Source organism: Helianthus annuus, chromosome 17 (genome assembly GCF_002127325.2).
Source record: "Helianthus annuus cultivar XRQ/B chromosome 17, HanXRQr2.0-SUNRISE, whole genome shotgun sequence".
Classification (NCBI taxonomy): domain Eukaryota; kingdom Viridiplantae; phylum Streptophyta; class Magnoliopsida; order Asterales; family Asteraceae; genus Helianthus; species Helianthus annuus.
The window spans coordinates 105,904,308-105,921,365 of NC_035449.2; the positions used below are offsets into that span (position 1 = coordinate 105,904,308).

General features: G+C 39.7%; 1 protein-coding gene across 1 annotated transcript; it reads left to right on the top strand.

Annotated features, from left to right (window-relative positions):
• The first annotated feature begins 11,050 nt into the window (after nucleotides 1-11,050).
• Nucleotides 11,051-14,714, top strand: LOC110924717. Its single transcript, XM_022168712.1, has 2 exons — nucleotides 11,051-12,487; nucleotides 13,044-14,714. The coding sequence occupies exons 1-2, from the start codon at nucleotides 11,051-11,053 to the stop codon at nucleotides 14,712-14,714; spliced, it is 3,108 nt and encodes a 1,035-aa protein (XP_022024404.1).
• The last annotated feature ends 2,344 nt before the right edge of the window (nucleotides 14,715-17,058 follow it).

A 17,058-nucleotide genomic window follows, 5' to 3' on the forward strand; every position in this document is an offset into this window, starting at 1 on the left:
CCTACCGACGAAATTCATGTTGATGACACGCTCCACTTCGTTGAAGAACCTGTTGAGGTCACGGATTGGAAGGTAAACAAGACCCGCCGGAGCAGTGTCAAGCTCGTCAAGGTTCGTCGGAATGCCAGACATGGTCCTGAATTCACCTGTGAGGACCGAATGAAAGACAAATACCCCCACTTATTTCCTAAGAACCCTGCTTCTACAAGCAGAACTTAAAATTTCGGGACGAAATTTTTCTAACGGGGGGAGAATGTGACAACCCTCACTAAACCCGGTATCCGTACGATTTAATTAATAATTAATTGCTGCTTAATTACTGTGCTTACTTGAAATTACTGATGAACTGCTACTTGATTTCTGATACTTGTATACTCCTGCATCATACTTTGATTTCCGTCACTACATTACTTACATACTGAACTCTAGTGACAAACATGATGCACAAAAGCATAGTAGCACTATGAACGGATAACCTATTGAACATGCTAATAAAGCCAGCATCAGGCAGACACTGCCTCTAAGGCCTGTATGAGCCAGAAATATTTTACTACACCCATAGTGAGTGTAGGGATACAAGGGTTGTAGAACTGCGTCTTTAGGGATAAGTTATAGTGACCGGATGTGCCTAAAACGTACTCTAAGCACAAAACACAACACTTTAATTAACATACCAGCTTCTGGCTAACTAATAAAGTGCCAAAACATGAGGAAAATATTCCTGACACTTTGGGGAATAAGTTGTTTCACTAAAAATGATATTTACGACACTTAAAAGCTTTGTTAAGCACTTTAACGGATTACTAACCAACCGAACAACCGGACTGTACACGGGACATAAAAATATTGACAGTAACATTATTGGTCTTTTTCTAAGCCAGTTAGGGTCCCTGAACACCCTAACACCCGCTATAGAACACATCACACCACTAACCAAGTTAACCCCTAAATCTAACTTGGTTAACCTAACTAATACTTAACCTCTAGTTGGAAATGGACTAGCACCCCCCCCCCATCCTAACCGTCCCAAACTAGAGGGGACACACTTGTCCTTTTTAATCTTATTTTAATCCAAAATGTTGGATATCTATACTACACATGGACCATTGGATGTAGAACTTGCATTTTGCCTATAAGTATCATCACTTGTTCACTAGACCATTTGTCACAACAACACAAGTTCACACATCACTCTCTCTCCCTCTACATAACCACGGTCGAACACCCCCTTGCCCACTCCATCATCTTTCGATTTTGATCATCACATTCTAAGCACACACAAGTGTTAAAGGTCGCATACGAGGAGCCTTGGAGCAAACGGAAGACGAAGGACCTCTCTATCTTACCTTTATCCACCTCTTTTACGCATAGATTCTTCCCTAGCCTCGAGCTAGAGGTATAATGCTTAAAACACTCTCTTAAACTAATCTAAGGTGGTTAATATGTGTTGTAACGGTTAAAATTCGGAAACTTGCGTTTTGAAGCATAAAAGTCTACTAAAAACATGGAAAATGATGGTTAATAGCATATAAGTTGTGTAAATCTTGTAGTAATTGAAATTTGTGGTTATCTAGACCCGATCTACGTTGTGGTAGCTCGGATCACCATTTAACCCGGTTCGGCTAAGGTCATGGATCTTGACATAAGCTTGTTTTGAATGGTACAAGGGTTAAAAGGTGAAACTCTACCACACAAGAAACATGAACTTGTGTAAAAGTGTTTTACTTGTAAAATAGTGTTTAAAACGGGCGGATCTTCGTGTGCACAAGTGGTATTTTCAAAGAACCACATATTAAAGAAATCACTTTTTCTAAAAATGGATCTTACACTGACAAGCATGATTTTCATAAACCACAAGTGTGTAAACACTTGTGAAATGAAAAGTTTCGACAAAATAACAAACTTTGTAAAAGATGACGAGAAGTTGTAAAGATGGATTTACTTTAAAAACGAGGTTTTTACGAGATCACATTACTTTATATGAAGATCCACTAAATATAATGGGATTTACACTATAGTTTCGGAAAAACTACAAGTTCATGTGATTATGCGATTTACATACTTGTCGACTAGTTTGATGTGTCGGAAATTGTTTGATTGAATAAAGAAGTTGTTGAAATTGATTTAGTAAAAGAAAATGATACGCTTGAAAGCGTGGCCACCTCCAGTTACAGAGGAAACTCTGGCGAAATTTTTCTAAAAACCTAACACTTAGAATTATTTTCACTATAAGTGTTAGAAATATCTTTTCGACATGTTTTCAAAATATATTTCGCCACGACTTTATTTACAAATATTCGGAGGTGGGATTTTCACAAAACTGAACGTGAAAAATATATGTTTATTTTCACAACACTGTTTATGATTATTTTGTGAAAAATACACAAATATTATTTTTAGAGTAAGAGTAATATTTGCGAACATTGACGAATCCAAATTAATACGAACGCTTTCACGATAAACATATAAGTTACAACGGTAATTATTATTACCACTCGAACGATAAAAACGTAACTTACGCATTATGCGGAAATAATTACGAACACGTATTCTATCAACGTATTATTTTTGGGAGTGTTATGTGAAGTGAAAATATAATATTTTTGAGAAAAATACTTATATTTTGGAATTGGAAATAAATATATTAAGTGAGACTTAATGGTGTAATTCGAACGCACATGTATTAAATCCCCCATCCTTGGGAAGGAGATTAACTACCAAGTATATACGAGAAGTAAACACGAAATAGTTGTCTAACTATTTCCCAAAAACTTAAACTATAAAGCTAAGGCACGGCCGTCCGTCTAATAGAATTAGCACATGTAGGTCGTTGCACAGCTGCCCGATTTGGAGTACTTGGTAGAGACGCACCGACTGTGAGTTCATGTCCCCCTTTTCTCTTAACTGTTTTCAGTTTTCTGAACTGCGGGGGTGAAATACATGTTACTATGATTACGAATATTTCTTACATGGTATGGTCAGCTACGGAAGGAACTGTTAGGTTATGTGATTGGGTAGGCGAAATCTTAAGAACATTAGTCCTCGTAGTACGATCGAGGGATAGAAGTGATAGGCCTATTTGAGCATAACAAACCCCACCCATGCGCCCTAAGGTTGGACCATGTGGTGACTTTGTCTTAACACCACCCATGCGCCCGCAGGTTGGACCATGTGGTGACCTTGTCGTAACACCACCCATGCGCCCGCAGGTTGGACCATGTGGTGACCTTGTCGTAACACCACCCATGCGCCCGCAGGTTGGACCATGTGGTGACCTTGTCCTATCCCCCCCCCCATGCGCCCGCAGGTTGGACCATGTGGTTACACATTAACTGATATGTTTCCTTATTTGCTTTCATACTAGAGTTTACAAAATATTCACACTTGCAATGATTATAAAGGTTTATTCGCGCGCACATACTAAACAGATGAACTCGCTCAACATTATTGTTGATTTTTCAACTTACATGTATTTCAGGGAATTAAAGGATCTGGCATGGTATGGCACGTTTTCCCGCTGCACTAGTTTCCGAGGTCATCCGGGGTTTAGGGAATGTGACTAACTGTGTTTATGTTTTGTTTGTTTGTTGAACAAGATTATAGTTGATAGGGTGTATTCCCGTTAAAACAATGGTATTGTATTTGGTTTTCAAAACTTAATGGATGATCTTGCATGTTTTTAATTCATATAGCCTTGTTATGATTAAGCTATGGTATTAAGAAGTCACACCAAGTTAACCACGCTTCCGCAAAGCCAGGGTGTGACAGATACAAATATACCTAGTCTAGAATACTTGAGAACTTTCCTTAATCTTCGCATACATGCCTAGAGGGCCGCGATACGAGCTAATACGATATATGACTTAATGAACGAACACAAGGCTTACTATACTATTACAATTACTGAACTATAAACTGTGAACTCGCTCAACTAGTTGTTGATTCTCTGTTACATGCCTTGCAGGTCGTTAGATACATGGAGCTTGCACAGGGAGGAGCAGGTCGTTGTGGAGCATGGATCGTGGATGCCATGTTAAAACATTTAAACCTTTGAACTTATGTTATACATTGGGTTTTCATACTTATGCTTCCGCTACACTTTGAAACTATAATTATGTTTTGAACACCTATCGTATTGAATGATTGGTTTGCATTTATTTTACTTGATATTAATTACATGTTCAATATGATTGGTGGCTTGATCCTGGTCATGTCACGCCTCCAAGCGGTGGTATTCCGCGGGTGGATTTTGGGGGTGTGACAACTAACCCTAATAATCCTCATTTCTGTCAGCCGCTTACCACTATTTCCCTCTCATCTTTCTTTGATCTGCTACATATCCAAATGCACACATAGAAACATTCAAGAAAACCTTATAATCTCCACAATCATCTTCCTCACACATCCCCTGCTCCGTCGTTCTCTCTCAGGTGAAACACCTCCGGCACAGGTAACAGGCCGACAACACCTCCCCCCTAAATCTCCCCTCTCGTCCCTTTTCACCTCTCCGGTTACCGAAGCAAAGCCGGTGGCTACAGCCACAACCCTTCAACTCCGACGACGACCACACACGCACCCATACTCCTTCCTTCGATCAACTTAACGAGCGACCACCACCACCACCGTTCGGTTGTGGCGCGACGATGACATAGAAAGAGATTGAGGCGACAACAAGACAAAGAGAGAGAGACCGGGAGAAAAAGGTCACTGGAGATGGAGCAGCGCCGCCGTGAGCAGCGGCGGCAGGGGAGGCGACGGTGGTGAGTTGTTTGACAAGTTTCTCCGACAGATTTTCCGATCGGGTTCAGGTTATGTTTGATTCAGATTTGATGATGGTTCGGAGTGTGTTTAGTTCGAGCTATGGTTCGGGTTAGTCTCGAGTCAGGTTCGGCTCAGTCAACAACTCAGCAGATTCGGTCATGTTTTGGAGCGGTTTGTTCAGGTCAGATCTGGTCAGCTGGGTTCGGGTCAACTGGTCAACGGGTTCGGGTCGGTCAACAACTTTGGTTCGGGTCAAGCGGCTTCGGGTCAGACTCAGCTTCGGTTTCAGTTGACTCGGTCAAACCGAGTCGACTCGGTCAACCCCGGTCAACTTGGTTGACCCGGTCAACTTAGCCAACTTTTCGGCGTATCGACACGAAGATTCGGTAAAAGAATTTAGGAAGCGATCATTATTTACGTATATTAGTTTTTAATTATATCCGTGAAACCGAGCTCGAACCGAAGAAAATGACGAAATGATAGTTAAAATATACTTTGATTTATTGTCAGGTTTATATAAATTGATTATATACATATACATTGTTGTAAATTGTTGAATTTTGAAAAATAACGACAACTTGTGTTGTCGGGGGCGTACAAAAACAGAGGAAAATCTGCCCGTTTTTCGAGAAAATCCGTAAAACTAACGGGTTTTTATTTTGAAACGAAAACTATCAAACTCACACGACTATTATAAAAACAAACACAAGTGTATATTACTTCCGCTGACACTTTATAACTTACAAAAACGACGATGACGCAAACTATTATACAAAATAAATATAGTTATTATATTTGTTTCAAACGTTAAGCTTGAATCCTTTTATAAATAAATATAGTATATATATTTATTTCAAACATTTTTTTTTTTTTGGGTAAAGGGTTACCCCGGTGAATCTATTATAAACCGCAAATTAAGTACAAGTAGTGAGGATGAATTCCACACTAGTTCATATACAGGACATGCCCCGTATATGTAAGCCAACAAATAAAAAACACCTAAGACATTCACATCAAACCTAGCCTACTACACATCATGCACGATATCTAGTAGACAAAACAAAACATAACCAAAATCTTCAACCGCCATCATCGAAAATGAAGTTCCCACAAAAGGGCAGCCCCTTTAAACGAACCGACTGCAAACTAACCATTGAATCTCTTTGTCGAAGAGGTGCTTGCCCCTGTGCTAGAAGACGAAGTATATGTACCCGCATCTTTGGTTTCATCATAAACAACTTCAACCCCATCCTCATCTAAATCCACATGAGTCTGACTACCCCTTTTGGCTCTCTCTTGCGTTGCAGCCCCACGTTCTCCAACACACTCAAGAGCAGAAAACGGATTATGAGTTTGGACTTTATGGGAAGTAGAAACCTGCTGAGGCACAACGGCCTTTTTCTTCCTATCCACCGGTCTGTACTCAAATTTTGGCTTTTGGTTATTAACTTGAAAGCCATTCTTCTTTGCACTTTTCTTAACCGGAACATCAGTGAAACCATCCTCGTCTACTGTTGGCCTCGATGTTGTGCCAATACGAGTAGGACATTCCACAGAGTCATGCCCAAACACACAGCAGTGAGCACATCTCGGAGGTTCCCATTCATACTCCACCCGAATAGTAACCGTAACATAATTGTTCCCATCCAAATCAGGAATAGCCATGGTTATATTACTTTTCAACTCTTGATCAGCTGGTATTTCAATGAGAGCCCTAGCATAGCTGCTCCGACCCCAAGCATCATTACACATATCAACAGTATACGAATCCAGCCTCACAGGAGAACCAATTTTTGAAGCCAGCATGCTTAACCCATCATCAGAATATGCCACTAGAGGGACGTCATGCAATTTCACCCAAACCGCGACGTTTTTAAACTCTTCTTTCTTAAGGCTGTTTGTAGGGGACCAAATGTTGAGAAACAATGGTTTGTTACGAATCATCCAAGGACCCCCTTCAAGAACAGCGTCCATTCCCTTTCTATCTTCAAACTTGAAGAAGAAGAACCCATTTGAATTCATCATCGTTTTCTGAAGACCATGTTTCTTCCAATTTGTTCTCACAAAGTAATCAACAACCGGATATGCAATTCTATCCCCCAAGAAGTAACCATAAAGAGTATTAGCTAACCTGTTATTAACTTGACGAACAGATTCAATAGGCAGCACTACATCCACACCCTCCAATGAGGCATCCGAGCTTAGCTTCCGAAAATTGACTTTCGGTATTTGGTTAGCCACTTCATTGGTTTTCCTAGCACTTTCCTCTTCACTATGAGCCTGGTTTGTATTACCAACCCGTTTAGGGCCATTCTGATCAACCTGTTTGTTTAGAACCACATCAGCATACAACTGTTGCTGTACTCGAGCATTTTCAACCTGTTCCTGCTTTCGGACACGAGCCGGGCTGACATCATTTAGCGGAAGCACAAATGATACCTTTCTCTTATCAAAAACCATTGCATAATCCTCATCAGGTGAATCCGAACAGCCAAGAACATAATCAGTATCATTTAGCGGAACCATGAACCGAACCTTCTTATTCCCCACTTCTGAAACGGTAGGGATTTGTGAATTCTGTCGTGGCTCAAATGGTTTCCCATCAATGCTTCGGATCTTCCTCGCAAAGACGTTTGAATCATTCTCAGTTCGTTCATCCATTGATCAAACGTATGACGGCTGAAAACAAACCCTAAATCGTCCAAGAATTGAATCCGAAACAAAAGTTTGACACAATAACAGCCGCCTCAAACAAACCCTAATCAAACTGAAATAACCCCAAATCCACAATTACTCAATCGAATGAGACTTAATCTGAATTCAGAAACGATTGACAACCAAACCCTAGCGCACGTAACTCAATCTGATTTCAGATGATTTGAACCTAAAGAAACGAATTAGGAATCCTTAGACACTAACCAAAATCGATCGAGACCAAGTTGTGATTGAATCGGCTAGAGTTTCACGAATTCACCAAAGTCGCCCAGAGCTTCCCCATTCCGTACTCACTCTTATTTATTTCAAACATCTTACAACACGAATTCTTTTATAAAAATAAATACAGTTTTATATTTATTTCAAACTTCAAACAACTTGAGGATCCTTTTATAAAATAAATATAACTTTTTTTACATTTATTGCAAAATGCCTAAAGGGCACATTATATATCATATATATCACGTACGAGTTTGTTACATGTTATTTTCATATAAATGTTTATTACATACACAAACGACTTCTCAAGATGACTAACGAGATTCTCTCGATATATATTTATATTTTGTATAAATATTTATATATTTCGAATTTCTCAAAAAACTAAGTATTTCCATAACTTAGTAAGTTATTAACAACATTAAAAGAAACAAAACAAGTATAACTTCCACGTCTCCACTAAGTTAACAACTTACCGTCGCATCGTTCGGTTAACGATTCGGTAGAGCTCGGAGACACGTAGATTAATTACCGCTTTTATTTAGAAACTTATAGATATTCCGTGTTAGGAATATTGTAGAATGCACGCTAGCAAGCCACGTCTTGGAAACGACATCACGGAGTCGTATTTAGCTAGCTTTGCACATGGAAATCCAGGTGAGTTCATAATCCCACCTTTTTACGATTTTACATTTTTATAAATGTTTTGGGGTGGAAAGACATGCACGTTTTGCAAAGTATACAAGGTTTTTGATAAACACAAACTGCATATTTGTAAACCATTTCACAGACAAGCTTTAACTATCACAAATGGTTGTGAATTTTAATAAACACAAATAGTTTACGAAAAGCTTATGTTCTATACCGGTTTTTCAAACAAGCGTACTTTTTCGAAATGTACATACACACGTATTCTAGTTTTCTAAACTACGGGAAAATAGAAGTACAAAGGGGTACGTTAAACTAAGGAATGACACAATAGATCATGTCACGAATAGGGTAACATAAGCACCATTAATCAATTACATACCTAGACCGCGGAACAAAAGGTTAGATCTAATGGGTTTCAGGCAGCCACACTTTTACCAAGAGTGCTTTTGTATCTCTAGTCGTGAATCGACAAGTAAAAATTACCTATGGTTTGGATGCTTCCTATGTTGTTACATATGTTAGTGGCCTCGCGAACCATTAGCGATCTCGTATTCCTTACATTTACAGAACTCAGTTTCAGATACATCTTTACAAATTACATACCATGTTTTATGCAAATTCAAAACATAGGATTATGTAGGCATGATGTCAATGTCAGGGTGGACATTGACGGTTACACAAATTTTACAAACATAAGAGTTTACAAATGCAAGGTTTTTGCGAATATAATGCGTTACAAATACAGAATTTCCATATAACTAACAATAAGAAGTCGGCCGTGTTCTCTCTTTCCTTAGGCGATTTTTGGCGATTTTCATCTTCTTGTTCACGATATCCTGGTTTTTTCTTGTGATCTTATGCATAACAGTCTGTGATTGGATCTTGTTTTTGCAAGAATCTATAACGAACTCGTTAACATTAGGGATCAATTAAGAACTAGGGTTTTTCTTTTGTTTTCTTCACAAATCGCCGCCCTAGTAATATATTCTAAAACCCTAATCTATTAATCTGGTTGCCATTGATTGCGGTTAACTGAGATTAATTTAGCTAGATTGATGACACTTGATTAATCGACCAAGGGTTGAGGTTTTGTTCTAGGGTTTAAGGATTACGGGTTCTTTTTGATTGCTGTTTGCGGATTTTTGTTGTTTTGGTGAAAGATTTCCTATTGTCGGCCGGCTAGGGTTTTCTTGTGCGAAGTTTCTTTCTTGTCGGCTGTGTAGGGTTTTTGTTGCATGAATGGAGGGGAAAAGTGATGGTGAGAATCCTTTGGATATCCGCACTCCGGGGACTGAAAATAATACACCACCGGTTCGTGGGATTGGGTTACGTGTAACAAATATTGAAGGAAATCCTTTGTTACCTAGACGTGGCATGTATTCTACAAGTAATGTTTCGGTATTGGATGGGTTGTTTGAAATTTCAAAGCCTGTGGAATTGGATACTACATGGGGATTTGGAGGTGGTTTCACGGCTGCTAATATGGATTCCCATGCAAACCCTAGCTCGAGTAACGTGGTGAAGGACGTGCCCAGCTTTTCTTATGCGGACAAGGTTAAAACGCAAACATCGCTGAAAAGAGAGGTCAACTTCCGTAAGTTGGATGCTACAGAGACGGTTCAGGATGCTGATGTGCTGATTCCTCGTGAGGTAATTAAAAAGGTCCAGGATAAATTTGAGAATGTATTGTATGGCTACTTTTTGGGCAACCGATTACCTTTTCCTGTTGTGGAATATTATGCGAAAAATGTGTGGGCTAAATATGGTTTTTCCAAAATTATGATGAATAAGGATGGGTTCTTCTTTTTTAAGTTTGATACAAAAGAGGGCATGGCTAAAGTCTTGGAAGGGGGACCATGGTTGATCAGGAAAGTGCCGTTGTTTTTGAATATCTGGTCTCCGGATGTTAGTTTAAAAAAAGAGGGTATTAAGTCGATTCCGGTGTGGGTTAAGATGTATAATGTTCCAATTGCGGTTTATACGGATGATGGCTTGAGTTTGTTGGCTTCTAAGATAGGAACACCGAAGAGATTAGATGGGTATACGGCTGATATGTGTGCGGATAACTGGGGAAGGAGCAGTTTTGCAAGAGCTCTAATTGAAATAGATGCGGAGAATGAACTAAAAGATCATATCATTGTTGCTATTCCGAAACTGGAAGGAGAGGGGTACATCACGGAGAAGGTGAAAGTGGAGTATGAATGGCAGCCACAGAGATGCTCTTTGTGTTGCATCTTTGGCCACAATGATCAGACATGTGCCAAGAATGTTAATAATAAAGCTAAACAAGTGGTTGTGGATGACGAGGGATTTACTACTGATAGGAGGAAGGTGGCGAGGGTGGGTACGATGCCAAAAAGACAAAAGCAGAAATTTATCTACAAACCCAAGCTGAATAAGTCAGGTGCAAGTACCTCTGGCACTAAGGAGGATACATCGGATAATAACAAAAATGCTAATGTGAAAACTGGTAATGCGTTTGAAGCCTTGGCTAGTGATGAGTTGGAAGAAAATATAGCGGCAATCGGGTTGGATAAAGAATTGAGGCAGCACTTAAAAATTGGGAATAGGAAGTCTACTCGATCCGAGAATGAGGTAGAGGAAGTCGTTCAGACGGAAATGGCGGAATTCATGAAAGCCGGTCAGAATCGTGTTTCTGAGAGGGCAAGCACTCCCGGACAAGAAGGTATTAATGGATAGCATTATGTCTTGGAATATAAGGGGTCTGAATCGCCCCCTGAAACAAAGCGAAGTTCGTAAAGTTCTTGCTGATAATAAGTTAAAAGTTTGTGCAATCTTGGAATCACATGTGAATGTGACTAAGCTGGGAACCATCTGTAATAGTGTCTTTCAAAATTGGAACTGGACGTCTAATGGGGGTTTATGTAGCAGGGGCACGAGAATAATATTGGGTTGGGATTCTGATGTGGTGGATCTTATGGTGCTTGCTCAAACTGATCAAGTTATTCACACGCAGTTGCTGGATAAGGCTAATAAAAAAGTTTTATTCTGCTCTTTCGTGTACGCGGAAAATAAGTATCAAGATCGTAGAAGTCTTTGGGAGAGTTTATGCAATCATAAAAGCTTATGTCATGATAAACCATGGGTTGTTATGGGGGATTTTAATGCTACGCTTCAGCTCGAGGACTCTCTTTATGGAACATCGCAACAATCGATAAGCATGAGTGAGTTTAAAGATTGTGTTCAGTTTTTGGAGTTGTTGGATATTCAGGGGCATGGTCTTCGGTTTACTTGGAACCAACGACCCAAAGATGGAGTGGGTCTTCTTAAAAAGATTGATAGAGTCATGGGTAATATTCAGTTCTTGGACTTATGGCCGAATGCTTTTGTCATGTACCACCCTTTTCGTGTCTCGGACTATACGCCTTGTATATTGAACATGGGGGTTGTGAATGAGAAGAAAATTCAACCTTTCAAGTTTCCTAACTTCATTGCCTCAAAGCCGGAATTCCTGAAGTGTGTGGAACAGGAATGGAGGAGATCGATTCCAGGGTTTAATATGTTTTCGGTTACAAAGAAGCTTAGTAATCTGAAACCGCACTTAAGGAAGATTTTATTTAACCAGGGAAATTTACATGCTAAGGTGTCAGAGCTTAGAAAAAAGTTGGATGAGATTCAAGTTCGTCTCGACAAGAGTCCGTTGGATGGCAATCTTCGTCAACTTGAAGCGGCTTGTCTTCAAGACTTTCAATCGGCTGCTTATGATGAGGAATGTTTCCTCAAACAAAAGTCTAAGGTTGAATGGTTGTGTGCTGGAGACTCTAATACAAAGTACTTCCACAATGTGGTGAAAAGCCGTAACGCGAGAAACAAAATTCATAGTGTTAAAGACACTTCGGGGATCCGCCATGAAGGTAGTGGGGTTGCGGCTGCCCTAGTCACTCATTACTCCAATTTTCTTGGTGTTGAGGACCAGGTAACTCCCATTAATTTGGATAGTATTTTTGTTAATGTTATTAGCCATGAAGCTGCTACTAATATGGTTAGACAAGTTACTAGAGAGGAAGTCAAAGCGGCTATGTTTAATATTGGTGAAAATAAAGCCCCGGGTCCTGATGGGTATACGTCAGCATTTTTCAAGAAGGCTTGGGATATTATCGGTAATGAAGTTACGGATGCGGTTCTTGATTTTTTTTGATAATGGGAAACTCCTCAAGCAATTAAATCACACGATCCTAGCTTTGATTCCTAAGAAAGACATCCCGGATTCTGTTTTGGATTATCGTCCTATCTCTTGCTGTAATGTGCTTTATAAGTGTATTAGCAAGATTATCACGGATAGGATTAAGGGGAGTTTGGGGGATCTTGTCAGCATTAATCAGTCAGCTTTCGTGCCGGGTAGGAAAATCTCAGATAATATTCTCCTAACTCAGGAGCTGATGCACAACTATCACTTGAATAGAGGCCCTGCGAGATGTGCTTTTAAAATAGACATCCAGAAAGCTTATGATACGGTCAGTTGGTCTTTTTTGAAAGCTATCCTTATTCGTTTTGGATTTGATCAGCGTATGGTGCGGTGGGTTATGATGTGTGTTTCTACGGCTTCCTACTCGTTGTCCGTTAATGGTAATCTTCATGGTTTTTTCAACGGGAAGAGGGGGTTGAGACAGGGCGATCCTATGTCTCCTTATTTGTTTACCCTTATCATGGAAGTGCTATCTCTTTTACTGTAACAGGCGGCTGATGTAACCTCGGCATTTAAATTTCATCATCAATGTGCTAAGCAGAGAATTATCAATGTTTCCTTTGCGGACGATTTGTTCATATTTGTCCATGCTGACATTTGCTCGGTCAAAAAGGTTAGAGATGTTCTGGAATTGTTTACTAGTTGGTCAGGGTTAGTACCGAGCCCAACCAAGAGTACTGCCTATTTTTCGAATGTGCCATCTCTAGTGAAGCAGCAGATTCTTTCGTTGATGCCTTTCCAAGAAGGTAATCTTCCGGTTAGATATCTTGGGGTGCCTCTTATTTCCACAAAACTTATTTTTAAAGATTGTAAAATCTTGATTGATCGCATGGAGAGCAGAATCACGAGCTGGATTTCTAAGTCGTTGTCCTTTGCGGGCCGCCTTCAACTTATTAATTCAGTGTTATCTTCTATGCACATCTACTGGGCTTCAGTTTTTATTCTCCCTGCTCGGGTAATTTCTGAATTGGAGAAGAGGATGCGTCGTTTTTTATGGAATGCTGGTTCTTTGGGCAGAATTCGTGCCAAAGTTGCTTGGTCTGATGTTTGTTTGCCTAAGGATGAGGGAGGTTTAGGTATTCGAAATGTTGGGGATGTCAATAAAGCTCTCATGACAAACCACATATCGAGTATTATTACTAACCGTGAGTCTCTTTGGGTTCGATGGATCCACTCGTACAAGTTAAAGGGTAGAAGTTTTTGGGAGGTGCCGTGTAGGGGGAGTGTGAGTTGGGGTTGGCGTAAACTTTTATCCATTCGGAATTTGGTTCGTCCCTACATGGGCATGTCTATCAGAAGTGGCGCTCAGACTAATGCATGGTGTGATAACTGGTGCTCCTTGAGTCCGATCAGTACTTTTATCACACCGAGAACCATCTCTAATGCGGGTTTCAATTTGCACACTACAGTTGCGGATATAGTTGATGCTTCGGGTCAATGGCGATGGCCGGCCGCTTGGTATGATTTGTTTCCTGTGTTGATAAACTTACAGCCACCATCTCTTGTTCACAATGTACCAGATAAACCTATGTGGAAAGACTTGGATGGTAAAGATAGTTTTTTCAGCTCTAAGCAAGTTTGGAATAATATTAGGAGTCGGGGTGATACGGTTTCTTGGTTCAATATGATATGGTTTTCACAATGTATTCCAAGACATTCGTTCCATATGTGGCTGGTTATAAGGAACAAGCTCAAAACGCAAGATCGCCTTATGACTTGGGAAGCGGGGAGTGCAACGAACTTAAGGCTTATGTGTTGTCCGCTGTGTCGTTATGATCGTGACTCTCGTGATCACCTTTTTTTCCAATGCAGTTTTGCGTCGCAAGTGTGGAATAATGTTAAAACTTTGGTTAATTTGGAGAATGTCTCTGACTCTTGGGCATCCATCTGTGCATGGATGGAACGCACGGCTTCTTCAAAGACGATGAATGTTATAGTGGGCAAGATTTTGATTGCGGCTACGGCATATTTTGTTTGGCAGGAACGAAACGCTAGACTTTTCTCTCATAATCACAAGTCGGCTGAAGTGGTGACAGAGTTAGTCAAGCACACAGTCCGGTTAAAGCTTATGGGATTCAAGTTCCGTGGTAGTGCAGATCGGAGTAGAGTGCTAAAGGCTTGGAAGATTTATTCAAATGAAGATGATTTCGATCCGGGTTAGAAGCTGAAGTTGATAGTTGCTAGTGTGACCCGTTTGCGTCGGTTGGCTGTTTTTTGTTAGTGGCTGTTTTTTGGTTTAGTGTGTTTGGTTGTTTTGTTGAGTTTGTTTCCTAGTCTTGGTATGCCAAGTCTAGTAGGTGTGTTCGCTTTGACACACCCTTATACTTAATTTCGTTGATTTATAAAATTTACCGGGGTATCCCTTTACCCAAAAAAAAAAAAGAGTTTCCATATAACTAAACAAGAAAATGATTTTTAAATTCGTTTTCTCAACCATATTTCAAAAACCGGTTATTCAAAAAGATTTATTTCAAATCTTTTACAAACAAACTATGAACTCGCTCAACTTTATGTTGATTTTTCGCATGTTCTTTCTCAGGTGGCATTTTTCGAAATTATGGCATGGTTGGAATAGGAGAACCATTGGAGATCCGAGTACTTAGTGGGCATTCGTTTTCTAGAAGTCTTAGCTTATTTGCTTCCGCTGTGCAATGAAGATACCAGTCCAGTCACGCCAACTCTGATATTTCGGGGTGTGACTGAGCAGGGGTGTGGAAGATGGATTCAAGTGGATCCAGAGCTTCATAATGTGGTGTCCCTGTGTATACAACCTGATCCTTTTGTGAGGATGCAGGAGGAGTTTCAGGCTCAGGTTGAAATCTTTCTACCATCAGCTATGAGGAAGTAGCAGTAGTGGTTATTGGTGACTTTTGTGTTATCACATGAGTTACTTCTGGGATCTTATCTTCCAGAAGATCCTTTTTGGATGGGTTGGTGGGCTTTTTGGTAATTTTCTTTTTGGGCTTTTTGGTGATTTTTGGTGGGGGTTGCACAATAGTGGTTGTGCTGCTGTGGTCACCATGAGAAGTGGGCTCAACAGCAGAAACCTGAGGAGCAGATGTGAACTCATCCAAAGTTTGCTCAGGTTCCTCTGTTTTTGTTTTCAAATCCTTTGACTCTGACATCCTTGTAAACGTTTCAGAAGAAAGACTGTTTATTTGACAAGGAGCGCCCTGGATGAGCACTTGTGCACTATCCTTTGGTATTTTCTTTTGTAGATAATAACTCAAAAATCTAGGAAACAACAAAAATGGTTTCTTTTTGTCTTTTATATTATTCACATTTTTAACCATATCATTGAAAATCTTTTGGGAATAATTAAAATTAGCTTCTGCCATGATAGCATATCCCAAGTATTGGATATTCAATGGTATTTCATTGAAAGCTGTAGTTGTATTTGAAACACACATGAGCAGGGTATGAAATAAAAATTTCATGGGAGGTGGGAAATTCCCTTTTTGCAAAGTTGCTTTATTCATTTGTCCCGCATACTCCCTTTCGGCCAGATCTGTCTGGTACTCATTTTTAGGGAAGGAATTATTACCTGTGTGGTCGTTCATCTCAAAAACCTCAGAGATTGTTTGTGGTGTGATGGAAACAAGAATTTTGCCTACTTCAGATGTAATAGCCCAGGGCTCTTTGTCCTGAACTTCAACTTTTTCATTTTTCCATAATTCACGTAGGGTTTCTTGATAGATTGGTGTGTTGCAAGTCAACAAAGTTTTGTACTTTGAAGAGGAAAGAGCATCAATAACGGAGTGAAAATCTGTGTTTTGACTTGTTTTCTCAAGGGTACACAGATAGTTATGAGGATTTTTGAGTGAAAGAGTCATGGTGATTCGAAGGTAGTTGCGAGAGGAGGAAGAAGATGAATGATTCGAAAGATTTTGATGGAAACTGCTTTTGAAAGAACTTTTGAATTCGATACGGCAGTGAAACCTCTGATTGGGGTTTTAATCAGGGTTTTATAAAGTGAAAAAGTGAATGTTGACGTGGCAGCGGTTACAAATATCTGATGGCTAAAAACTGACCATGTGACAACCTCTGATGAATAATGGATGACAGTTGTTTAGGAAACCACTGATGATCAATATCAGTGGTTTACAGTGGTGAAAATGAAAACAGTGGCTGATTTTTAACTATCAGTGGATAGCCATCAGTGGATTAAAACACTGATGTTTAATCAACAGTAAATAACAAGGGAAATGGATAAACAGAGGTTATCTTTCAACAGTGGATGATTTTCAACAGATCAGATGTTTGAACCTAAACAGTGGTTATGACAGACTTTTAAGGATTAATGAAAATTTTCATTTTTAGCTATTTTTAAGGATGGATTTTTGATTTTCTGAAAACATTTTAATGCTTTTTATTCATAGAGAAACAGGATTTTGCCTGTTAGTCCATGTTAAGCATGCCAATCCTAGAGATCAAGCTTTCAAAGGTGGATGTGTCTAAAGCCTTTGTTAACACATCTGCCAGCTGCTCTTTAGTATGAACATGAT

Bases quoted from the DNA above. Each gene is read 5' to 3' on its own strand.
- LOC110924717 (XM_022168712.1), top strand. From the start codon at position 11,051: ATGTCTTGGAATATAAGGGGTCTGAATCGCCCCCTGAAACAAAGCGAA. The intron at 12,488-13,043 runs GTTCTTGATTTT...TTACTGTAACAG, and splicing joins GTAATGAAGTTACGGATGCG to GCGGCTGATGTAACCTCGGC.